We start from the raw sequence: 26,391 nt of genomic DNA on the forward strand, positions 1-26,391 counted from the left end.
AAGGTTTTCTTTGGCTATTTTGAAATCAGACGTGGTGGTGTAGTTGTAGAAAAGAAGAGCAATGAAGGTGTCCATGTGGCAGATTGTGGAAGCAAAGGGGCAGAATTGTACTTTCCAGATCAATTAACTTTCTTATATTGTAGATTATGTATTGTAAAAGTGACTTTTGATTTATGTTGAAAACAAATCTGACCGAAAAGTTTTTTTTTAATTTTTGTTAAAAATATTATTTATTAAAAAAATTTAAAATTATTTTTGTAATACAAAAATAAAATTGTGTCAATAATCAATTTTATTATAAGCTATAAAATTATTTTTTAATACAAATATAAAATTGTGTCAATAGGTGATTTTTTGTGATAAGCAAAGTGTACTTAACATAGTTTTCAATCATATCTACTATAAAGAATCAAACACTGAAAGAAAGATTACTACCCTGTTCATGAAAAACTCCAAGTTGGTACCATGAAGCTGCTACCAGTCTCATCTCAATAAAATTGTTAAACTTCTTCACTTCCCCAAGTCATTACTACCTAAATCTTTCGCATTTCTTATGTTAAGTTGAACACATATAATACCTACCAACCTTCAATTTGCGGGAAAATATTACATAGACCTACTCAAAATGAAGATGATTCAAATTAGATAGTTATAAATTAGTTAGTTAGTTGCTAATCTCAAGGAGTTAGTTAGATTCCTGTTGGTAGTTAGTTAGAATGTTGTTTCTTGTTACACAAGTTACTATATGTGGTACTATTCTACCAGTGGTCTAGTGGTAGAATAGTACCCGGCCACGGTACAGACCCGGGTTCGATTCCCGGCTGGTGCTTTACTGTTAGAGCTGTGATGATAACATAGTGATGTTCGGTAACATCACTTCTCTTGAAATACTGATTGAGAAAATATTACTCTAAGCTCTAATTTTTTTTTACCACATTGAATTATTATGGTTATGCTTTTTATTCTTCTTATTTAACACCAAAATGTACTTAACATGCTTTCAACGTCTTATTGCTTTTTCACTTTTCATTTTTAATATTCTTCTGGCTTTAAGGGATTCCAATAATTGGTTTTCATATGCTGCCAATAATTGGATTATTGTGAAACATGCGGAGAAACAACATGGATTTTGTTCTTTTATTATGTAGAAGAAACAACATGGATTTTGTTTTTGATTTTCTGCATATTAATTAGTTTTCGTTGAAGTCTCACATCGTTTTTGGTTACACTTACATGTAGTGTTTCTTTCACAATTAAAACTTAGTGTTCACTTGTGAATTGGAGAAATTTTGCAAAGTTATAATATAGTTTGATCCTAAACGGCCCCTTTATCTCTGACTGGGAGATAGATTCAGCTATTCAAAATAAGCCAGCAAATAAGTTCAATCACCCCAAACAGCAAACAGGTAGTAGAATTTGAATAATGAATAAAAATCCAATCCCACTGAACCAAAATGCATTTACAGTTTTCTAAGAATCATGTCTACTATAATAAATAAAAATCCAATCCCACTGAACCAAAGTGCACTTCACATAGTTTTCAATCATGTCTACTATAAAGAATCAAACACTTGAGTTAAAGTTACCACCTTGTTCATGAAAAACTCCAAGTTGGGCACACTGAAACTGCTACCAGTCTCATCTCACAATAAAATTGTTAAACTTCTTCACCAAGTCATTACTACTCAAGTCTTTCGTATTTCTTATGTTCAAGTAGTGGGAGAATATTACATGGACCTACTCAAAATGAAGATGATTCAAATTAGATAGTTATAAATAGTTAGTTGCTAATCTCAAGGAATTAGTTAGATTCGTGTTGGTAGTTAGTTAGAATGTTGTTTCTTGTTACACAAGTTACTATATGTTGTGTGTGTATCAAGTTAGCTTATGGTGTTCTTAACTTTTGTATAAATACTCCTTGCTTGAATCTGAATCAATTAAGAGAGCCAGTTACTCAATTCATCATGTTTAGGTCAATTCTATCTCAATACCAGTAGTTATAATAGTAAGCGTCTAAATTACGAATTACAGAGAGTGATACACCATCATGTATCCATTCTATCTCTAAGAACTAATGCAAGCTTGTATTTCTTCCAATGTTTTTCCTTTGGTTTCTGGAACTACTTTTGCAACAAATAGAATGGTTAAAAGGGAACATCCAGCATACAAAAACATAGTACCTGTGTCAGAAAACAATACAATAATTATCATCTAAATCAGATAATTGACATATGCATTAGTCTATATATTATGCTTTGTGCTTACCAGGAGAACTCCAACTCATAAGGAAATTGAAGGTATATGAAAATGAAACTACCCAAGCTCCTAGCCAGGCTACCAAAACCACCAAACTTCCAGCAATTCCCTTCACATTTATAGGAAACACCTGCAATTTCAAAATTTGTTTTTTAATGAAAATTGTTAGTGTTATGCTCGGTGCAGATCGAGTCATCGATCTTCTTAGCGCATTAGTTTTTATCTACTTCAATTTTATTAGCTTTACTTTAATGACATGTTAAGAGTGTTACTAAACCGTTATAAATGTTGGTGTTATGTAAAATAATACATACATACCTCAGACTGTGAATAAGGATAAGGGTTTGTTCCTAGAATAAGGGTTTGTTCTCATTAAATGTAATTTTTAGTGTAATTACTTGTATAGCCCTGTAATTTCTATATATACAAGAAATAATAATCAGAAAGGTTTACGCCGGAATTTGTGACATGGTATCAGAAGGGTTCGATCTAACCTGTGAATCCTTGTTATCTTGGCTGAACAGCGACACCCACTGAGTCGCTCTCGAAATCGTATTCCTCGTCCGTATTTGTATTGAAACTGCCGTCGTGATCTTTCGTAAGTTCGTTATTGTTGCACTTTCGTAATCTTGATTCAATTGTGATTTACGATTTTGTACTCTTGGCGATTCTGTTCCTTGATCGGTGACTCTTCGGTGTACGATTCTGTACTCTCGGCAATTCTGTTCCTTGATCGGTGACTCTTCGGTGACTCTCGGCAATTTTGTTTTGTGTCGATTGTCTGTGGTTTTATTTATCACGATTTCGCTACTGTTCGTTTGTGGTTCGCGTTCGTTCTTGTGGTTCCTATTCGTTCGTTTCTGGTGGTGCTACTGTTTGGTGGTGTTGCTACTGTTTCGCTACTGGTGTTCCTCCAAGTTTCATATTTCTTCAATTGTTACTATTAAAAAAAAAAAAAAAAAAAAAAGAAGAAGAAGAAGAAAAAAAAAAATTTTTTTTTGCACGTGCTCACAGAATTGATATATAGTCATGGATATGGGAAACGAAAAAAATTGCTTTTGTGTGCGTTTTACCGGTAAGAATTATCCAACTTGGGAATTTCAGTTCAAAAATTATGTGAAGGGAAAGGGATTATGGAGTCACCTCGATGATACTTCTAAGGCACCTACAGAAAAGGTTGCATTAGATGCGTGGGAAATTAAAGATGCTCAAATAATTACTTGGATACTTAGCACCATTGATCCTCAAATGATCAATAATTTGCGTTTATTTTCAACTGCTCAAGAAATGTGGAATTATTTGAAGCGTATTTACAACCAAGACAATGCAGCTAAACGTTTTCAATTGGAGCTCGAAATAGCCAATTACAAACAAGGTACTTTATCCATTCAAGAGTATTATTCTGGTTTTTTGAATCTATGGACAGAACACTCTGCTCTTATTCATACTGATGTTCCCAAGACTGCTCTCGCGGCTGTCCAAGAGGTCTATAACACAAGTTGCCGAGATCAGTTTCTCATGAAACTTCGTCCAGAATTTGAAGTTGTCAGAGGTGTCTTGCTTAATAGAAATCCTGTTCCGTCTTTCGATACATGTGTTGGAGAACTTCTAAGAGAGGAACAACGTCTCATTACTCAAGGAGTCATGTCTCATGAAGCTGCTGTTTCTGAGCCTATGACTGTTGCATATGTTGCTCAGAGTAAAGGTAAAGGTCGTGATATGAGACAGGTTCAATGTTTCTCTTGCAAACAATTTGGCCACATTTCTCGGAGTTGCATTAAGAAGTTCTGTAATTATTGCAAGCAGCAAGGTCATATTATATCTGATTGTCCCACACGTCCTCCACGACCAACACAACGTCCGGTGCAGGCATTTCATGCAACTACAAATTCTGCCTCTGGTCCTTCTGTTACTAGTGCATCTAATGTTGGTACTCTACAACCTGAAATGATTCAACAAATGGTACTTTCCGCTCTTTCCGCTTTGGGAATTCAGGGTAAGTCTTCTAATGTTTTACATCCATGGTTTCTTGATTCTGGTGCTTCTAATCACATGACGGGTTCCTCTGAAAACTTGCACAATTTACGGTCTTATCGTGGTAATCAACAAATTCAAATTGCTGATGGTAATAACCTATCAATCACTAATGTTGGTGACATAAACTCTGATTTTCGGGATGTATTTGTATCACCTGGTCTTGCTTCCAATTTATTGTCTGTTGGCCAATTGGTGGACAACAATTGTGATGTTAATTTTTCTCGGTCTGGTTGTCTTGTTTAGGAGCAGGTGTCGGGGAAGGTGATCGCGAAGGGGCCTAAAGTGGGAAGATTGTTTCCACTTCAGTTTATTTCTAATCAATTATCTCTTGCTTGTAATAATGTTTTGAATTCTTATGAGGATTGGCATAGAAAATTGGGTCATCCAAACTCTTCTGTTTTGTCTCATTTATGTAAAACTGGTTTATTGGGAAATAAAAATGTTATTTCTAATGCCTCTATTCCATGTTCTGTTTGCAAATTGGCTAAAAGTAAAACACTTCCTTTTCCATCTGGTGCTCACCGTGCTTCTAGTTGTTTTGAGATGATTCATAGTGATGTATGGGGAATTTCTCCTGTAGTTTTGCATGCTCACTATAAATATTTTGTCACATTTATCGATGATTATAGTCGCTTTACTTGGATATATTTTCTCCGCTCTAAATCTGAAGTATTTTCTATGTTTAAGAAATATTTGACATATGTTGAAACTCAATTTCAAGCAAGTGTTAAAATTTTTCGCTCTGACTCTGGTGGTGAGTACATGTCTCATGAGTTTCAGGAATACCTACAACACAAAGGCATTTTGTCTCAACGGTCTTGTCCTAATACCCCTCAACAAAATAGCATGGCAGAACGTAAGAATCGTCATTTGCTTGATGTAACACGCGCCTTACTTCTCCAAGCTTTTGTACCATCCCGATTTTGGGTGGAGGCTCTTTCCACGGCTGTCTTCTTGATCAATCGTCTTCCTTCTACGGTTATTGATCTTGATTCTCCTTTCTTTCGTATTTTTAAAATTCATCCTGATTATAGTGCTTTACATACTTTTGGGTGTGTGTGTTTTGTTCATTTACCTCCATTTGAAAGACATAAGCTTGGAGCCCAGTCTGTTCAATGTGCATTTATGGGGTACAGTCACTCTCATAAGGGATTTGTGTGTTATGATGTCACTAACCATCGTTTTCGCATTTCTCGGAATGTGACATTTTTTGATAATCAGTTTATGTTTCCATGTGTGTCTCCTGTCATGAATGATGTTGTTACTCTTCCTAAGTTTTCTATTATGCCTCAATCTATAGAACGTTATAAACCAGGTCATGTATATGTCAGGAAACAAAAAGAACAGGTTCCCACACCCCTTCCCGATGCTGAACCGTCACCTGATCCTGTCACGATTGAACCACGACGTTCTGTTCGAATATCTCGAGCACCAGATAGATATTCACCAGACAGGTATGATTCCTCACATACTTCTCTGACCGCCACACTCTCTAGCATATCTGTTCCTACTTGTTATTCACAGGCTGTTAAAGATGTGCGTTGGATAAAAGCAATGAATGAGGAACTTCAAGCTCTTCAAGAGAATTTCACATGGGATATTGTCTCTTGTCCTCCTAATGTTAAACCTATTGGCTGTAAATGGGTGTATTCTGTGAAATTGAATTCCGATGGGTCCCTAAACCGTTTCAAGGCTCGCTTGGTTGCCTTAGGAAATAAGCAGGAATATGGAATTGATTATGATGAGACATTTGCACCAGTTGCCAAAATGACAACTGTTCGGACTCTAATATCTATAACTGCTTCTAATGGATGGTCTCTTCATCAAATGGATGTGAAGAATGCTTTTCTTCATGGTGATCTGACTGAAGATATCTATATGACACCTCCTCAAGGTTTGTTCTCTTCATCCAAGGGTGTTTGCAAGCTTAAACGCTCTTTATATGGTTTGAAACAAGCACCCAGAGCATGGTACGAGAAATTCCGCTCCACTCTACTTGGGTTCTCTTTTACTCAGAGTCAGTATGATTCCTCTTTATTTATTCATAGCACATCTGCGGGAATTGTTCTGCTTCTTTTGTATGTTGATGATATGGTTATTACTGGTTCTGATCATGCTTCCATTCAACGACTTAAGCAACAGCTACAGGCATCATTTCACATGAAAGATCTTGGTAATCTACACTATTTTCTTGGTCTTGAGGTTCATTCTACGTCCAAGGGAATATTCCTCCATCAACATAAGTATGTCACAGATTTAATTTCTATGGCTGGTCTCCAATCGGCTAATCCAGTGGATACTCCTCTTGAGGTTAATGTTAAATATCATCGTGATGATGGTGATCTCTTACCTGATCCCTTGTTGTATCGTCAACTCGTGGGTAGCCTTAATTACTTGACTATTACTCGCCCTGACATATCTTTTGCTGTTCAACAAGTAAGTCAATTCATGCACTCTCCTCACCATCTTCACTTGGCAGCAGTTCGTCGCATAATTCGTTACTTAAAGGGAAGCTCTCATCGTGGTTTATTCTTTCCTATTGGAGTTGCTCCTAAATTGAGTGCTTATAGTGATGCCGACTGGGCAGGGTGTCCTGATACTCGACGATCTGTTACTGGTTGGTGCATGTTTCTTGGCTCTTCATTGATCTCATGGAAAAGTAAGAAACAAGCTAGAGTCTCTAAATCTTCTACTGAGTCTGAGTATCGGGCCATGTCTGCTGCTTGTTCTGAAATAATTTGGCTTCGTGGTCTTTTGGCTGAACTTGGATTTCCTCAAATAGAGCCAACTTCTCTTTATGCTGACAATACAAGTGCCATCCAAATTGTTGCAAATCCCGTTTTTCATGAACGCACCAAACATATCGAAGTTGATTGTCACTCAATCCGGGACGCGTATGAAGACCGACTAATATCTCTTCCTCATGTTAGTACTCAGTTGCAGGTTGCAGACATTCTTACCAATAGGGGTGTTCGCGGGCCGGTTTGGTTCGGTTTTGAGAGAATCCGATACCCAAACCGATTAAAATTAAATGGATTGGTTTGGATTGGATTTATAAATTTTTGCGATAAAGCCCAAACCAAACCGATCCGAGAAACAACGGATTGGTTTGGGTTGGATTGATCGGGTAGATAAAAATTGCAAAAATATTTTTAAAAAATAACTTATTTACAAAAATTAATTTTTCATAATATTATAAAAAAATATAATATTAATAGTGTTCAAATTTAAATATTATACTACAAATTTTTCTCTAATAGATTCAAAAATATCTCACAAAAATAATATCTAAGATTAAGACTTTTGAATCTATAACTAGTCACTTGAATTAATATAATAATGAATGTGTTTCATAACTTTATGTTCATTTATCATATTACACTATCAATTTTCTAATAACAAATTAAAATAGCATAACTTGTCCACACACAACATTTTATTTTTTTCTTATTGAAGTTGAATGCTTTGTAGTAGTTTTCATGATAATTAATTATGGTTGGTTTGGGTTGGGCTTGCGGGTAGAAAGTTGAAAATCCGATGCCCGAACCGATTGTCATTGGATTTCATTGGTTTGGTTCGGTTCTTGCCCGAACTGAAAAAATATCCAACCCAAACACTATGGTTTGGTTCGGATTCTGGTTTGGTTCGGATTTACCCGAACCAATGAACACCCCTACTTACCAAGGCTGTTCCGCGTCCACGTCATCAGTTTCTTGTTAGCAAATTGATGCTTATTGACCAGCATCAATTTGAGGGGGGATGTGAATAAGGATAAGGGTTTGTTCCTAGAATAAGGGTTTGTTCTCATTAAATGTAATTTTTAGTGTAATTACTTGTATAGCCTGTAATTTCTATATATACAAGAAATAATAATCAGAAAGGTTTACGCCGGAATTTGTGACACAGACATCATCACCCAAGGAACTGATCCCAAACCAATTGAAAATGAGGCTATGTAAATCTGATTACAAGAACAAAAATGAAAGAATTTCACTTGAAACATGAGTTTGAGTATAAGAATGTTAAGTTACTTTATCGATTTAAAAAGGAAGAAAACTCACCAACACGCCTGCAACTGCTAATGTTGGCACCCACTCAAGCAATAAGCTTTGATCCTGATTCATATGAAACCATAAAGATGATTTTAGAATTGATACATACATATACCGGGAATGTTTGGAAGGACTTATTTAACAAGTTATGATATGTAAGTTAATTCCAACTTATTTAAAAAGCTTCTGAAGGAAATTTTATATTAAAAACTTGCCTTGATAAAGAAAGCAATTCCTGTAATTAAGCAGCCTAAGAATGTTCCACTTGCAGAAACCTGAATATATATACAAGAAATAATTTAGTTAAACCTAAAGTTCTTATTTACTTTTCATTTAGATGTAATTGATAAGTAAGTGTTTGCAAATAGATTTACTGTTATAAGAGGTTTTCTTCCAGATTTATCCATCAAAATTGCGCCCAACATGGTAAATGGAACCTGTCATAGTTCAATGTAACAAATAAAGATTAGACAAGAACATAATTAGTTATATGGTTAATTTTTGAGAAATTATAAGGAAATCAATTACTTGTATACTAGCATAAGCTATGGTACCAGATTCTGGTGAAGAAAGCCCTGAAAATCAAGTTAAAACAGAATCAACAACAACTATGAGGAACGTAACATGTCTGGAATCAGGTCAAATTCAACACTAAACTAAACATTTTACAATTAGCATCCATTTCGTCTTACTTACCTGCTGCAACAAAAGTCTCAGCTGTATAGAATCCTATACCATTAATTCCAACAGATTGTTGAAATACCATTAGTCCAACACCAATCTGAAGTTGTTACAAATAGTTTATTATACACGGATTATTGACTGAGCTTAATTTCTACAAGTATGTTACTTACAACTACAGACCGCGCGTATTTGCTTTGGAACAAATCCAACATCTTAGTCTTAGGAAGATTTTGAAGAGTTTGAATATTGTCCTGTAAGCAAAAATGAATCCAGCTTCTGTCATCAAACATATCAAGTGAATTGGAACTTTTTTTAATGGTGTTTAATCAGTTAAGAAAGCTTGGAATGTACCATAATTTCAGTAGCTTCATTAGAAATATCAACATCTTTACCCCGAAGTTTCTTTAAAGCTAGTTGAAACTCTTTTTCACGACCAACCTTTGCCTGAAAAATTAAGATCATGTCATAAGATGTTTTCTTAAACTCTCTCAAGTTGTCTGATAAGTGCTTAAATTAGTAGATAAGCGCAAAAAGTTAACCCAAACAGGCGGTATAGTTTAATCCTTACCAGCCATCTAGGAGACTCGGGAATGAAGCACAGACCAACCAACAAGCAAGTGCAAGGCACTAGTCCTTCAAAAGTTCACGCCAAACCAAACCAAATCAACGATTAGTTATTAGTTTATCTCTAATCAGTTATATCCTTGAGGCAAAAATCCAAAATTACTGTTACTAATTACTACCTGCTAGTGCTAGTTGTCTCCAATTTATAACACTTCCTAATAAAAATGATACTGATGATCCAATAACAATCATAAGCTGCCGAAACAAGCATAGTCAATGCTATTGTCCAATTCAATGATACTTAATTAGCAAAAAAAAGTACTTAACATTTCCTCACTTGATTTGTTGTTGCGAGTCCTCCTCGAAGATTTTTTGGTGCTATTTCTGCTATATATACTGGAACCTGTTCAATTTTTCTGATTTTTGTTAGGAAATTATCAGTTAAGTAACGTTACATGCATTTAAACTTTCTTGAATGAAAATAAGTTGAGGTTGATCATCAATTAATTACCACGTATGAGATAACTCCAATTCCATATCCTGTAAAAAATCTTCCTAAATCAAGTGTGCAAGAACCCTGCATTAGATGGAATAATGCAATAAGTTCTTTCTTTTTATGCATCAACTATTCAAAAGACGATCACATTGTTCAAAAGATACATACCTTAGAGAAGAAGACAGCTAACCATCCTATAATGCAAAATCCTGTTGATATTCTCATAGCCTGTTTGTTTGATGTTACGCAAATTAGTAAAATTGTTTGCGCAACTTAAATTGTGTGTCACATACATACCTCTTTTCTTCCAATGAAATCAGTAATTCTACCACTTGTTATAGCTCCAAGCATTGCACCAATAGTCACCAAAGAACCAAACATTGAAAACTGCAAATCCCAAAATTCAATTATTAAAAATGTAAAGTTAACAGAAAAACAAGAATAGTATTTAATTACCTGAGCAAGAGAAAGATTAAGATCTTCCCTTATAGCGGCTTGAGTGGGTGCTGAATAACCCACCTAATAACAAAAATAGTAACTTCAGCTTAACTTATTAACCTTTAAGTTTAGTTAGGTTGTTTACTCTAATACACAAGCATGAAAGTAACTAAAAAAGAGTAGTTACACAAGTTCCAAAAGAAAAAGAGCCACAAACAGCAACAAATGTGCTGAGCAAAACCATTCCAATGGATCCATTTTCCACACTTTTATCTTCACATGCATCACTCCCTTTTTGAATGAATGGCTCTTGCATATACTTTACCACATTAATTTCTCCATTCTCAACATCCTCATTTCTCATTTTCTATAAGTTGAGAGTTGTGAAAGACAAAATGCAAAAGCATGTGATTTATACGGCATGTATAAGTGCAACATTATTTCTACAAGTTGACAATTTTGTCCTCATATTTGCATTGGGAGTTATCTAGAGAAAAGGGCATGAAGGTAACAAAAGTACAGACTTGTACTAGCACTTGAGAAATGAAGCTGTCAATGATATGGCAATCCAATCAAGACCCTGTCCTTGGGAACAAGAGGTTAGGAGAAGCTACAGTGAAAGTGGTGCTTGTTTGGTAAACAGATTTGCATGTGGATTCTGAGGCGAGTGCATGATTGGTTTTGTTTATTTATTCTAGCTTACGTGGTTCACACTAGGATGGATTCTGTCCTTTGCATGTGCATGATGGGTGATGTGGTTTTATTTGGATAAATTATATTCCAATGCCGATCAAGAAGTTGATGGTAGGTCGGTGAAGTCCATCATGGCCTCCAATGTGGTGGTAGATATAGACAACATCTACTTGAAAAAAGAAACTCGCAAGTGTGTAATAAGTTGTTTTACATATGAAAGACGGTTAAAACCGCCACTACTACAAAAAAAAAAAAACATATGACAAAGTTTTTTCCTCATCCGTATTCCCATTTATTTTTCATTTTAAAAAATTAAATCTTATACCTTGGATTTGCGCAAAACCGACATTTTGATGTTATAAATCATCTTAAGAGCAAGGAGCATTGTTAATTCCGGGACATTCCACTTGAGCAACACATCTTTGTGGGAGATACACTCCACCTAAAACCTTACAGTGATAGGTGAGTGGGTTCTCCCACTTATAAATACTCAAGTCACCAATTCATATCCAATGTGGGACTATTTTCCCCACACTCACACTTGTATTTATTCTCAGCAAAGTCATCATAATGTTTTATTCACTTTTAGCACCCTAGCAAACGAAAGGAACACTATTCTTCTCCAGCGAATGCGAATGAAAGGTGTTGTTCTTTTGATTTGCTACTTTAGGTAAAACAACATTTGATATGTATCTATCGGGGTTCATTTTGGTCCCTTACATAAATAAAAAAAATTCATATTGATCTCTTAATTCCTTAAAACGTATCATGTTAGTCATTTAAATTTAATTAGCAACGGAAAAACGCAAAGATCGATCGCTAACTAAGTTAAGTTAAAAAAAATCCACATTTTGTCTTTGCAATATTTTTTAGTAGACATCTATTTTAGTCAGTTAATATAGATCAAGAAGATATATTCTGTTGAAACTACTCACTACTTTGCATTTGGGGCGCTTATTAAATAAACAGAATTGCAAAATGAGAAAAGTTCTTAATAATATGGCAATAACATTTAGAAATTTTGTAAAATAAAAAGAGGACAAATTAAATTAACATCTGCTATTCCTTCTTTTCTTTTTTTGACAAATCATGTTATTCTTTCTAGTTATGCATTGGTGATCCTAAACAGATCCAAAAGAATTTGATAAAAATGATTGCAATAATTGGACAGTGTCTTGGTCTGCTTTATGTCTTGATCCCCAATGAAGAGAGAGACACAATGTCCATGATGTATCCAATTCATATATCTGTTTTTCTCATTCTCTAAGAACTAATGCAAGACTGAATTTCTTCCAATGTTTTTCCTTTGGTTTCTGGGACTACTTTTACAACAAATAGAATGGTTAAAAGGGAACATCCAGCATACAAAAACATAGTACCTGTGTCCAAAAACAATACAATTATTATCACAGTCATCAGATTATTGACATAAGCATTAGTCTATATATTATGGCTTTGTGCTTACCAGGAGAACTCCAACTCATAAGAAAATTGAAGGTATACGAAACCACCCAAGCTCCTAGCCAGGCTACCAAAACCACCAAACTTCCCGCAATTCCCTTCACATTTATAGGAAACACCTGCAATATCAAAATTTGTTTTTTAACGGAAAATGTTAGTATTATGCTCCGTGCAGATTGAGTCATGGATCTTCTTAACGCATTAGTTTTTGTGTCAAATGATAGATACATACCTCAGACATCACCACCCAAGGAACTGATCCCAAACCAATTGCAAATGATGCTACGTAAATCTGATTACAAGAACAAAAAATGAGACAATTTCAATTTAAACATGAGTTTGAGTATAAGAATGTTAAGTTACTTTATCGATTTAAAAGAGGAAGAAAACTCACCAACACGCCTGTAACTGCTAATGTTGGCACCCACTCAAGCAATAAGCTTTGATCCTGATTCATATGAATCCATATAGATGAATTTAGGATTGATACAGAAAAATATTAACACACATTAAGAGTATTTGAAGTTTTCTTGTGACATAAGCAATCTTTTTAGTATAGACTTGCCTTGAAAAAGAAAGCAATTCCGGTAATAACGCAGCCCAAGAATGTTCCACTTGCAGAAACCTGAATAAAGAATTAATTTAGTTAAAACTAATTCGCTTTTCATTTAGATGTAATTGATAAGTAAGTGTTTGCAAATAGATTTACTGTTATAAGAGGTTTTCTTCCAGATTTATCCATCAAAATGGCTCCCAACATGGTAAATGGAACCTATCATAGTTCAATGTAACAAATAAAGATTAGACAAGATCATTATTAATAATATGTTTAATTTTGAGAAATTATAAGGAAATCAATTACTTGTATACAAGCATAAGCTACGGTACCGGATTTTGCTGAAGAAAGCCCTGAAAATCAAGTTAAAACAGAATCAATAACAACTATGACGAACGGAACATGTTTGGAATCACAGTGAATTTGACAAAATCACGCCAAATTCACCACTAAACCAAATATTTTACAATCATCATCCAATTCGTCTTACTTACCTGCTGCAACAAAAGTCTCAGCTGTATAGAATCCTATGCCGTTAATTCCAACAGATTGTTGAAATGCCATTAGTCCAACACCAATCTGAAGTTGTTACAAATAGTTCATTATACACACACACTTTTGAATGAGCTTAACTTCTACAAGTAAATTATGTTACTTACAACTACAGCGCGCACATACTTGCTTTGCAACAAATCCAACATCTTAACCTTAGGAAGGCTTTGAAGAGTTTCAATATTATCCTATAGGAAAAAATGAATCCAGCTTAGGTAATCAAACATGTCAAATTAATTGAAATTTTTTCGCATGGTTATAATCAGTTAAGAAAGCTTGGAATGTACCATAATTTCAATAGCTTCATGAGAAATATCAATATCTTTACCACGAAGTTTCCTTAAAGCTAGTTGAAACTCTTTTTCACGACCAACCTTTGCCTTAAAAATTATGAACATGTCATAAGATGTTTTTATAAAATCTCTCAAATAGTCTGATAAGTGCTTATGTTAGTAGATAAGCTCAAAGCGTTAATCCAAACAGATGCTATAGCTTAATCCTTACCAGCCATCTAGGAGACTCAGGAATGAAGTACAAACCAACCAACAAGCAAATGCAAGGCATTAGTCCTTCAAAAGTTCAATCAAAACCAAACCAAATCGACAATTAGTTATTAGTTTATCTCTAATTAATTATATATCCTTGAGGCAAAAGTTCAAAGTTATGAATTACTACCTGCTAGTGCTAGATGTCTCCAATTTATGACACTTCCTAATAAAAATGACACTGATGATCCAATAACAATCATAAGCTGCAAAACAATCATATAGTCACTGATAAAATCCTATTCAATCATACTTAATCATCCAAATGATATACATTTTTTTGATATATTTTCTCACCTGATTTGTTGTTGCAAGCATTCCTCTAAGATTTTTGGGTGCTATTTCTGCTATATATACCGGAACCTGGTTCATTTTGCTTACTTTTGTTAGAAACATTACAATGAAGAGGCAGCATATATAAATAAGTTGAAGTTGAAATTGATTTCTATGTTTATGAATGAAATAATTACCACGTATGAGACAAGTCCAATTCCATATCCGGTGAATAACCTTCCCAAGTCAAGCGTGGAAGAACCCTGCATTACATTACCAGTACTAATAAGTTTCTCTTTTATTTTTTGCCACAACTTTTTAATTACAAGATGATGAACACATACATACCTTAGAGAAGAAGACAGCTATCCACCCTATAATGCAAAATCCCGTTGAAATTCTCATAGCCTGTTTGTTTGTTGTTACGCAGATTAATTACTAAAATTGTTTACGCAACTTCATTCACCTGTGTGTTAAAATCTTAAACGACAAAATTAAGTGTTGCATACGTACCCCTTTTCTTCCAATGAAATCAGTAATTCTGCCACTTGTTATAGCTCCAAGCATTGCACCAATAGTCACCAAAGAACCAAACATTGAAAACTGCAAATCCCAAAAAATTCAATTATTAAAAATGTAAAGTTAATAGAAAAGAATGATATAAAAATGAGAATAGTAATAATTACCTGAGCAAGAGATAGATTAAGATCTTCCCTTATAGCAGCTTGAGTAGGTGCTGAATAACCCACCTAATAACAAAAATAGTAACTTTTGAGCTTAACATAATAATAACCTTTAACTTTAGTAACTTTTGAGCTTAACATAATAATAACCTTTAACTTTAGCTATGTTGTTTACTCTAATACAGAAGCATGCAAATAATAATAATAACAAAGAGTATACTTACACAAGTTCCAAATGAAAAAGAACCACAAACAGCAACAAATGTGCTAAGCAGAACCATTCCAATGGATCCATTTTCCACACTTTTATCTTCACAAGCATCACTCCCTTTTTGAATGAATGGCTCTTGCATATACTTTACCACATTAATTTCTCCATTCTCAACATCCTCATTTTTCATTTTCTATATATAACAAATTGCCACAAAACAATAATATCACTATTTTTAAAAAATTGAGAGTTGTGAAAAACAACATGCAAAAGCATGACATTTATACTGCATGTATAAGTGCAAGTGTGCAACAATATTTTAACATGTTGACAATTTTGTCCTCGTAGTTGCATTCGAAAATATAGCTAGAGGAAAGGGCAAGTCATGGTAACAAAATAGCAAGTGTGTGAAATGAAGCTGTCAATGATATGGCAGTCCAGTTAATCAAGACCCTATCTTTTGGAGAAGCTAGAATGCAAGTTGTGATTATTTTTTATAAACAGATTTGCATGTGTATTCTGTGGTGAATGCATGATTGGTGTTGTTTATTTATTCTGGCTTACGTGGTTCATAGTAGGATGGAGGCATCATCAACATATGTTTATTCATTTTATTACTAGCTAGCTAGCTACAAGATTTTGAATGTTTTCTATAGTTTCAAGAAGGATGTTTGTAGTCTATTAAAATAATTTGCAGATTGATTCAATTATTTGGGACAGCTTTTTAAAAAAATGTTTCATCTACGTCATTTAGAAATAATTATATCAAATATACTATTTAAAAAATAAAGTATAATATTAAATATATTATTTAAAAAATATTATATCTCATATTAATAGCAAAACAATTTAATCGGATCCGTGCATCAGCGATATTACGTTTCTGTCTGTTTTGACTTCCTCCAACCAACAACGAGGATTTCCAATTGCAAGTGAAGAGGTTGTTCTTCTTCTCTGGATCCTTCTAATTCAATCACCATCTTCAATGTCTCTGTCTAACAATCGCATCAATTCTCTTTTCAGGCGCTCCATAAAATGAATGTACCAAAATTTCATTTTTATTGGAGGTTTGGTGGCCGAGAAAATAACATACCCGTCTCGTGAAAATTATAGGAAATGTCATGACCCAAAATAAGAAGAGAATGTAAGTAACTGTGAAAAATGTTGGAGAAATGACCCAAAATAAGAAGAGAATGTAAGTAACTGTGAAAAATGTTGGAGAAATAAGAGCCAAATCAATTGGCACCTCCTCCCAAAATTATAAAGGAGGCATCATCTCACTTGACTAAGTCAAAAAGTCATGCACTAAGGAACCATCTCATTTGGCGCCTTCCTTATAAATTTAAGAGATGTCGTCATTTCATTTGATGTCTCCTTTATAACGTTTTGTGAAACATGGTTATTTGTATAATTTTCTCCAAAACGTAGTTATTTGTGTTTTTTTTTCGGTTGTTTAAAAAAAAAAATCTGCCCTTAGACCTTTATCAAAATTATCAAAGTTCAATATTTAGCATAACTTATCATGAATTGAACTAATTTTTTTAGTTATAATTATAAATCCTTTTTATTAAATTTCTAAGAATTTCATTGCTAAGTTTTACTACTACATGGTGAAACGAAAATGAACAAAATGAATTATGATTATTATGTTGTAATAATCGGGTAGTATGCCTAATTATACCTTCTACCCATAATATTGAGTTCATAATTAGCACCTATTGCAATTTTCCAGGATATCAAAATTGAAAATCCATAAATCAACATGCTTGGACAGACCTTCCAAGTTTCAATGTAATAGAATACCTAATTGTTCTAATGACATCTATTTTTTATTTAGTATAACAACAAATATGTACCAGCTACAAAATACAAAAAACTAAATTGAAAAAATTGTTAATGGTTAAACAAACACCTTCTAATGGATACTGCTAACTCGGTAACCCTTCCACGATGATAGACGGATACGCATACAGCAAGACAAACAACAACCGAAACAAGTACAAATATAGTCGGTCGAGAGGTCAAGAATCCCCGGGTAATATGTCGATGGTCGCGTCTATTAGGCAAGTCTTCCATATTCATTATAATATCCCTTTTCAAAAGTGGTGTGTTATGATTTTTTTCATCAAAAGTAAGACTTCTCGGAACTCCCAATTCTGGATCTGCATTAAACAGGATACCCTGGAAAGCAAAAATAATCAATGTATAAGATAAGATACATGTTAATTGTGATAAAAGTGCATCATTTAAACAAAAATGTAAAAACAACACTCTATAAATAACAAAATTAATGGCTCTAACCTGACAATTATCTTCATCAACTGATAACTTGTCATCTTGAGAACAGCACCGGGCAGGTTTAAAGCCTTCCCTTTTGGAGTGCAAAACTATACTTCCACCTTTCTGACAAATAGCATCTCTGGCATTATGCATGCATTTCAGTAGCTGGACAATGTCAACATCATTTGTATTGGATTTTATGCTTTCTGTTAAAATTATCAAATTTTGCAATATTTTTCCCAAAATGATAGTTGAATCATTGTTTATTAGAAAATCCAACAAATGGCAATATCTTTGAATCTGTGAAGCAGATACCATTCTGTCAAAATTTTCTGAAGTAGGATCCTTAAGTAACCATGCTATATCTACAAGCAAGTCTGATGACGATGCATGAATATGTACAAAAGCTTTGCATGAGCTACAAATAGAACCACCAGATGCAGACCGAAATTGTTTAGAAAGGAGAGATGTATCTTGTTTTTGTTGCAATATCTTCATTTCAGTGCAAATTTCTTTATCCCCAATAAGTACAGGAATAAAGTTTGATAAACCAGACTCATTCTCAACCTATAAAAAAGAAAGAAACAAAAGATTAAACACATGTAAAAAATATGAAGTGGTACAGAAAAATTTATATGAAATTTAATAAGAATTCTAATATCTCCAAAATCACATCAAACTAAAAGGTTCCAACAATTTATCTAGACCTGACATTACAACCATAAAGAAAATTCTTACTATAATTTTATAGTACAATTCCAAACCCAAATTCAATAGTTTCCATGATAACAACAGCTTTTAATCAAAGAGCCTCATTCGATAAATTACTTAAGCTCAAAGTACTCAATTGTGACCATTAAAACTCCAATACCCTCAATTTATTAAATGATTTTCTAGAACGAAATGCTGAAGTAATATGTCATATAGACAATTTAATTGCAAATAATGCATACGAAATTAACAAATCTAAAAGAAAGCATGCCAAAAGTAAGTATTGGCCCGCGTCAAGTGATCTCAACGTGCAGTGAAACATAGCAAACAGGAAATAAAAAATCGAGGCCAAAGCATAGTTAAGGAAACAAATAGATGTCAATAACTACCTCAATAAACGCAGGGCCCATGAGATTTTCCTCAATATGAGGGACACGTATCTTATATAACTGATTGTCAAAAGAACAAGAAATACTGTCTTCACTCCAGTTATGTGGAGACGGAACGCAATACTCGTACTTCATATACTTTCCATAAAATGATACAAGAAGCCTGCCATTGTTATAACCTCATTACAGTCAGCAGTGCATTGATAAGTGAACCAAAATATAAACTAGCCAAACAAATATGATACATTTGAAAATGAGCATAAACATGTGTCGGCTAAAAATTTGGAGTGGTACCAAAAAGATTAATAACAAAAGGTAGCACCAACTAAACTGTGCAGCTAGTATAGGAATGCAACCCTATTAAGGATATTCAATTCCTAAATAAAATATATACAATTGCAGTATCTAGTATTCAGTTCTCTTCAGGAAGCAATAATGCAGTGTTTTACCAAATCAAGTATGTAGTACATACGGGTATACTTAAATGGGATTCGTCACCCGGATTAGGATTAGAACTAGGTCCTATGGCCTGATACCGAGTTTTAAAAAATAATGACATGTTAATTAGATGTTACACATCATTAAATTAATAGGTATGCTCTACATTCATATACTAAATAATAGAGTATGTAGCCAAACAGTCCTTAATGGGTATTTTAGTATACATATATTTGAATTCGAAAGAAATGATGCACGACTGATTATCAAAAAAAAAAAAAAATGATGCACGACTGCTCAGGAAAACTATTAAGTCTTAGCCAAACAGTCCTGATGTAAAATAAATCAAAATGAAAAAACATCAAGAGGAAAGCTATGAGGAAGCAATAACAAAGAATAAGATTTTATATCTCATTTCTTAGCATTTTTAAAGCTGATACATTTATTATCAGTTGCTAGTCCTTCTCAATGCATTCATATCAAAGCCTCTTTCTAACAATGTTTAATTACATTTATATATAACTATTATTATTTTTAAATGTTTATCCCCCGCCCCCTTAATTTGCCCCCTTAATTTGCTCGCAGAAGGAAAGTATCTCTTGCTCTCCCCCCTTTCACCAAGAAAACTGGATTCTATTGTGTCTCCCCATCTTCTCTCTTTTCCCATGGTAAATTCATTTCTCCCCTTTTGTGTATTGAGAGAAAAGAATCTATCCCCCTCCCTAGGGGTGTGCATGGTTGGTTATTTTCAAAAACCAAACCATAACCATTTTAAAACCATTTAAATGGTTTGGATTTATAACCATAACCACATTTTAATCAAAACTGGTTATAAAACCGGTTATAAATTTGGTTATGATTATATAACCGGTTTTTTTTAAAAATCCAGTTTTGAAAATTATTTTTTCCGAAAATATTTTTTTTCAAAAAAAAATTAATATTTTGAGAATTAAAATATTTGGATTTGGATAATAACCGGATTATAACCGAATCCAAAATAATTTAACCGGTTAATAACCATTTAATTATATCCGGATTATATGAATGGATAACCAAACCATTAATAACTAAACCGGTTAATAACCATTCAATTATATCCGGATATTTAAAAGTGGTTTAGGTTGGGTTATGGATTTGGACATCAAAACCGGATATTTTGCACACCCCTACCCCTCCCTCGTTCCCTTTCCATCCCATGGTAAAATCTTATCACATCTCTTAGAACTAGGGTTGGGTCTAACTCATCTCTACAAAACCCCATCTTACAAGCTGAGGATTGCCCCCACTTATAAACACACAAGCCATCTTTCTAAACAATGTGGAACTAAATTCAACCCTTCAAACCCAACTCAATGAAGGTGTTGGAGGGTACAATAAAGGGAAGCCAAATGCTGCAATTTAGGCAACTAGGGACAGACTGCAATGAAGGCGGAAATTCCAACACACCCCCTCACGCTCAGGCCTCGTTGAAGCCGAAGCGTGGACTGTGTGGGAAACCCAACAACTGATTTAGGATAGGCTCTTAGAATTTGGGTTGGGCCAAACACATCCCTACAAAACCGGCTTGTAAGGTGAGAATTGTCCGCACTTATAAACACAACACTGGCCATGTCTCTAAGCAAAATTCACCCCTTCAAACCCAACACGATGAAAGGTGTTGGAGGCTGCAATGAAGGCAAGCCAAATGCCACAATTTAGGCTACTAGTAGTGGCGGACCGCAATGAAGGCGGAAATTCCAACAGCCTCTTTGTCTATTGTTAGAAGTCTTCGCCTCTCTCTTTTCTTTTGAACAGATTAGAGCCATTGCATGCTTATGAGAACAGTCCCTGCCCTCTCTTTTTTCCTTAAAATATAGTCCCAATACATGTTCTGCAGTGATCTTAGAAACAGAAGTAGCGGAACTAGAATGTGCATCCTAAATTGCAATTTTTACGAAGGTGCGGCAAATTTGGTAAAAGTTACAAAGTGTTAGATAATTTCAAGACAATCCAATCAGTATGAAATTATGAATCTAAAGCCCAATCAATCAAAAAACAATGAATCATGTTGGTTGTTACTTTTTTTCCATCGATCAATTATATGTGAGCCTAGAGTTCTTTTCAAAGTTAATCGAATGGTTAATACTTTAGATTCAGCGAGCTCTTCAAATGCTGCAATCTCACTACTCGGTCATAACATTCAACATCACCTTCCATCCCTTTCAGTTGGTTGGGACTTCAAGAGACAATTGGATTCCGAATAGACTGTTATCTTAGCAGCTGCCCAAGCCAGGGACTTGCAGGTTTATGCTGGAATAATTAGGGAGAGAATGGGAACATCTACCTGGCAGGGGAGTGAGAGAGGGCAAATCGCACATTCTAATATTTTCATTTCAGGTATAATACAAACACAGTTCCATTATTAAGTTGTTTTTTCTATTAATATCCTTTGTGTGGCTCTAGTTTCTATCACTCTCCTTATTATGACCTATGCGTGTTTTCCCAGCCAAAAGTATATACAATGCACAAATGCAAATAAATATGTTTTCATCTGTCGAATGAATATGGCAAAAATCTGCTTTAAATGATGTTTAGAAGAGGTGAAACTACATACCGAAACTTAGGCTGCAGCAAGTTACTTCCACAAGCAAAAAATTCCATGGGTTTTCCTGCTTCAAAGCATGTGGGGTGAATGTAATGAAGCTTAGGTGCCTGCATGTTTACCTCGACTTTTGTCACAGAACTTCCATCTGTAATCATTGAAACGTACTGGCTAATTTAGACAAATTGAAAGCTTCCAAACTCGGAATTTTAAGCAAATAACTCAAAATAACGAAAACTTGTATTAATTACATAATACAATTAAAGAATCAACCGTTCAATTTGTTTCATAAGAATCAGAAACACACTGCTACATATCTCTGAGATGGAGTATCAACACACTAAAGAGGTAATCATAACTCTTAACAATCAGATTCTAAAATACTCTTCAAGAATAACAACTCAAAAAAATTTAGGTGAAGAGTGAACCAAAAATAAGAAGGGAACAGATGAAGAAAAAAAAAACCTTTCATAACACGGAAGATCATGTCATTCAGATGAATTAGAGCGGCGCCTCTTCCAGATAGCATCTTTTTGGGAGCAACAATATCACGCACATAATACATAGGGTCTTTGAGTAACTAGTTGATCCATAAGAGAGACAAAATGAAGTCATAAATCAAAAAGGGAAAAAAAATATTAACCAATCAAATTCAGTTAAAACTTGAAAACGGGGTTTTCATTCTTTTTATTAGTTGATTAATGAAATTCCCGATTCGTAAAGTGAAGGGGTGGAGAAATGTTAAAGGTGGCACATAAATTATTGGAACACAAACAAACATATCAATGAAGCAAAACTAGCAACCGTGAGAATGAGCTTAACAAAGAACAATAAAGTCTAATACGGGACACATAACATAACCAGAAAGCATTCATTTTATTGCCAACGGCCACTTAAGATATGGCACTAGAACTATAATGCCAAGAACATCAGGATGAACTCTTACATTGATCCACATAATATTTGGCATTGCAACAAATACTGTCAGGATTGTACACCCAGGGCGGATATATCCCTCCAGCTCCACAGGCATACTTGCCAACCATTGGAATATCTGCAAAAAACATTTGACAGCTTGTTAATCAGTCACTAACATGTAGATGGCAGAAAACCATGCCACAACCAAAATACTAAACTGTAATAGAAATGCTTTAAATACTTGGAGCCGTAGCCTTCTAGGAAATTCCGCAGGATTCCAATCGTAAAGCTTAAAAGAAACCCGACCTGTTTGGCACTACAAGCAAACATTCAATCAGAAAAGACCAATCACAAGTTCTCGCAAAAATAAACACGTGAAAGAAAAGCAATAAACAAGCAGGGCAACCCACCATAGATGAATAATCATTCTTATTGTCACAATACGAAGGCGATTTGGAAAGATTGGAAACATCATTTCCAACATTTGCTTGTGTTTCAGCAGAAGCAACAAAGGACACGCCACTCTCCCCATTAATATTCTGGGTCTCTGGAGTTGAGGACCCAACAGCAACCGGTTCTTCTTCATGATCCAAGGACACTCTTTTTTCAATATTCTCACTACTCAAATTCGAATAATCTGCAAGATCCATACACATCCAGTGAATAAAAACCACATGCAAATCAAGTTACAAGATGCCATCCAATGCAAAAGAAATAAAAGAACAATTATTCAACCATTGACTTAACAGTTGACAAACTGAAAATGTGATGCTGATCCAGAATATAAACCAACCAACCTATCCCTGCTTCTCCATCACAATTGGCATCATCATTCTGAGTAACAGTTTGAACTTCATGATCAACCGCTGATGCAGAATCAGCAGGCTTTCTCCGCCTCCTAGTATTATGCCGCTCCAATTTCCTTCTACAGCTCCTTTTCCCTTCGTCGAAATCCGGTAAAACATGAAACCTGTAACATCAACAAAATCAATATCACCATAACACCATAAACATGATCTAATTGAAAATTCGAAAGCATAAACATAAACTAATTAACTTCAATCTTACTTTCCACACTGCTGACAGTATCTCTTCACCTCGCCGTCAATAAGAACAGTAACAGCAGTAGCACATCGCAAACAAACCCTATGCCGTCGATGATAGCCTTTAAGTTCAGAGATATCAACTTCACAACTCGGAACCTGACATCGCGCGGATGCAGACGCACGCGCAGCTCGAGCGCGTTTCTTGCCTGGTAAACCGTTATCCTCAAGCAGCGCATCAAGTTCGGGGCATGCACAAGGTACATGACCCGCGAGGAAGTTGGAGCAAGTAAGTCTCGGGTCGCGTTTTCGGATCTTGTCATTCTCCGGAGGGTTAGGGTTAGGGTTAGGGTTTGGAATTGGAGGGGGAGGTGGAGGTTCGTTTTGGAGGTTTAAGTTAAGTAATGCGTCGTCGTCGAGATTGAAGTCGAGGAGGTAGCTTAGGTCCCAAACGGAGGAGAGATCGTCGGGAGCGTCCATCGGAGGAGGAGTTGGTTGAGGTTGGGGTTCCATTGAGATGAAATTGTTTGAAGGAAAGTGCGGTTGTTGGAGAGTGGTTGGATGTTTGGCGGAGAAGGTACGATACGGTGGTGGCTGGTCCTGGTTGTTGGGGTTTGTTTTTCCATGCCTACAGTAGGGTCATCGTGGCGACATTTTCAAGTTTTCTTTGTTGCCTTCGCCACGCGCTGTTTAGCCTTTTCATTACACGCGTGTATTATTCAATTCATGAAATGTCGTCACATATGATGAGATGAGATCAGATGTGTGATACCGCTTATAGACTTTATTTGTCTTTCTTTTTGTTTATCTATCTATGAAAAGGGCTTTTTGGATTTTTTTTTTTTTATAACCTTCTTGAATTAAATTTTTAATAATACAACGACTTTTGTTCACTGAATTAATGTAATAATATTCCTAAATTTTATAAATAATATTTTAAAGAGTTTAATTATTATGGTAAAATTTTTAAACTATCAATACATGACAATCATCCAATTATATTACTTTAAAAGAAATTTAAATAAAAATCAAACATTTTTAATAAATTAACGATTATAATTAAAAAAAAATTATACCGTTTGTGTATTCCAATTTAATAAATTTAGTTTAAGTCGAACTTTTGAATATTCAAATTTATAAGTTATAATTTGTAATCAGTAATAATATTATAAAAACAGAGCAAAATAATAAATTTTATTTAAAATAAAATATACAGTATAAAATAGGAAAAAATATATTTAAACTAATAAAATAAAATACAAAAAAACAAATTATACTAATAAATTATATTAAAACAAATCAAAATCAATTAATAATGATTTATTAAAGAAATATATCTAACTAATATCTAAAAAATAAAATATATTAGAATATATAGATACGTTGAATTTTTATAAATCTAATCTAAAATATAATTGATTTTTACAAAATAGCATTCAAACACATTCAATTTTATGTGATTTTTTAAGTTTTTTTATTAGTTGCAATTTAAATTTGGATCATTTGTATATAAACATAAAATTTAATATGTTTTTGATTTTTTCTAAATAAACATAAAATAATTAATAATGTGAATTTATTATAAAAAAATCAAATATGAGATAAAAGTTTGTGACAAGAGAATTGGCTAAAAGTAATATTTTTTAATATCATTAATATAAAATGAGAATAATTATGGACTATTATAACTCTTTTCAAGCTTCTATTTTATTTAAATATTTTATTAAAAACAAATGTGAGAATAACCAATAAATTTTAATATTTATAAGGTTAAAAAAACTAGTATGAAATTATTCGCATGCGTAAATTTATTTAATATGAGATAAAATATATTTATAATTCGAAATGAATTATTTAATTTTAAAATAAATAATTATTCTATAAATTCAGTTGTATTAAAAACTATATTAAAAAATACTTGTAAAATAGAGAAAAAAAAATAAAATTGATATTTAAAAATTAAAAGTTTTGTTTTAAACAAAAGATGAATGTTAATTAAAAAATAGGGTTTAATATACTTCACCCCCTGCCAATACAGCGAGTTTCGGTTTGGCCCCTGTTCTGGGCTGGGCCGAGATTCGGCCCACCTAGTTTCAGCCCATTAGGCTTAAAGGCCCAAACCAACCTAAGCTACTGGCAGACGATGCTTCATGTTCGTCTCGGCTTTGCCCGGCACCGCTCTCCGTCTTCTAGCTGGTGCTCGGCACAGTGCTCTCCACGAGCAGGTGGATGCTCGGCACACAGCTCCCCGCGAGCACCTAACTGCCGAGGACCCTGCTCCGCGCAGTGGTCCTTCACACCCAATCCTCCGAATACTACGGAGTCCACGTGGCCCCTATAAGACCGCGTCTCCCTGGGATTCCGGAGCGGTTAACCAGGACAGAGGGCATCACGCACCTCCGATATTTCCGCCTAGGAAACCTGGCAGTCTCCTAGTTGGGCCTGGAAATCCAGTCCACTAGCGTGATCATGGCCCAGCGCTGGGGGCTATAAATACCCTCTCTCAGTAGAGGGTCAGGTACACACTTCT

The 26,391-nt window shown here is 34.4% G+C and overlaps 2 protein-coding genes across 2 annotated transcripts; both read right to left on the minus strand.

Annotated features, from left to right (window-relative positions):
- Positions 1-1,713: 1,713 nt before the first annotated feature.
- Positions 1,714-15,811, minus strand: LOC131598082 (uncharacterized). The gene is made up of 37 exons (XM_058870718.1): positions 15,515-15,811; positions 15,294-15,356; positions 15,121-15,210; positions 14,956-15,015; positions 14,805-14,870; positions 14,632-14,697; positions 14,465-14,540; positions 14,294-14,358; positions 14,077-14,169; positions 13,897-13,977; positions 13,732-13,816; positions 13,544-13,590; positions 13,391-13,453; positions 13,247-13,306; positions 13,076-13,129; positions 12,914-12,973; positions 12,686-12,800; positions 12,492-12,599; positions 11,823-11,935; positions 10,715-10,894; positions 10,546-10,608; positions 10,387-10,476; positions 10,258-10,317; positions 10,105-10,170; positions 9,931-9,996; positions 9,773-9,848; positions 9,598-9,662; positions 9,381-9,473; positions 9,200-9,280; positions 9,042-9,126; positions 8,874-8,920; positions 8,720-8,782; positions 8,561-8,620; positions 8,355-8,408; positions 8,197-8,254; positions 2,266-2,388; positions 1,714-2,180 (listed from the first exon to the last, which is right to left on the minus strand). Exons 1-37 carry the CDS (start codon positions 15,689-15,691, stop codon positions 2,065-2,067), a joined length of 2,988 nt encoding a protein of 995 aa, XP_058726701.1. The 5' UTR covers positions 15,692-15,811; the 3' UTR covers positions 1,714-2,064.
- Positions 15,812-17,235: 1,424 nt separating this feature from the next.
- On the minus strand, positions 17,236-24,631 carry LOC131595519 (squamosa promoter-binding-like protein 7). The gene is made up of 10 exons (XM_058867876.1): positions 23,887-24,631; positions 23,616-23,788; positions 23,229-23,455; positions 23,060-23,134; positions 22,847-22,954; positions 22,366-22,480; positions 21,913-22,048; positions 18,882-19,044; positions 17,803-18,348; positions 17,236-17,682 (listed from the first exon to the last, which is right to left on the minus strand). The coding sequence occupies exons 1-10, from the start codon at positions 24,372-24,374 to the stop codon at positions 17,395-17,397; spliced, it is 2,319 nt and encodes a 772-aa protein (XP_058723859.1). The 5' UTR covers positions 24,375-24,631; the 3' UTR covers positions 17,236-17,394.
- Positions 24,632-26,391: the final 1,760 nt, after the last annotated feature.

This window comes from Vicia villosa, linkage group LG4 (genome assembly GCF_029867415.1).
Source record: "Vicia villosa cultivar HV-30 ecotype Madison, WI linkage group LG4, Vvil1.0, whole genome shotgun sequence".
NCBI lineage: Eukaryota > Viridiplantae > Streptophyta > Magnoliopsida > Fabales > Fabaceae > Vicia > Vicia villosa.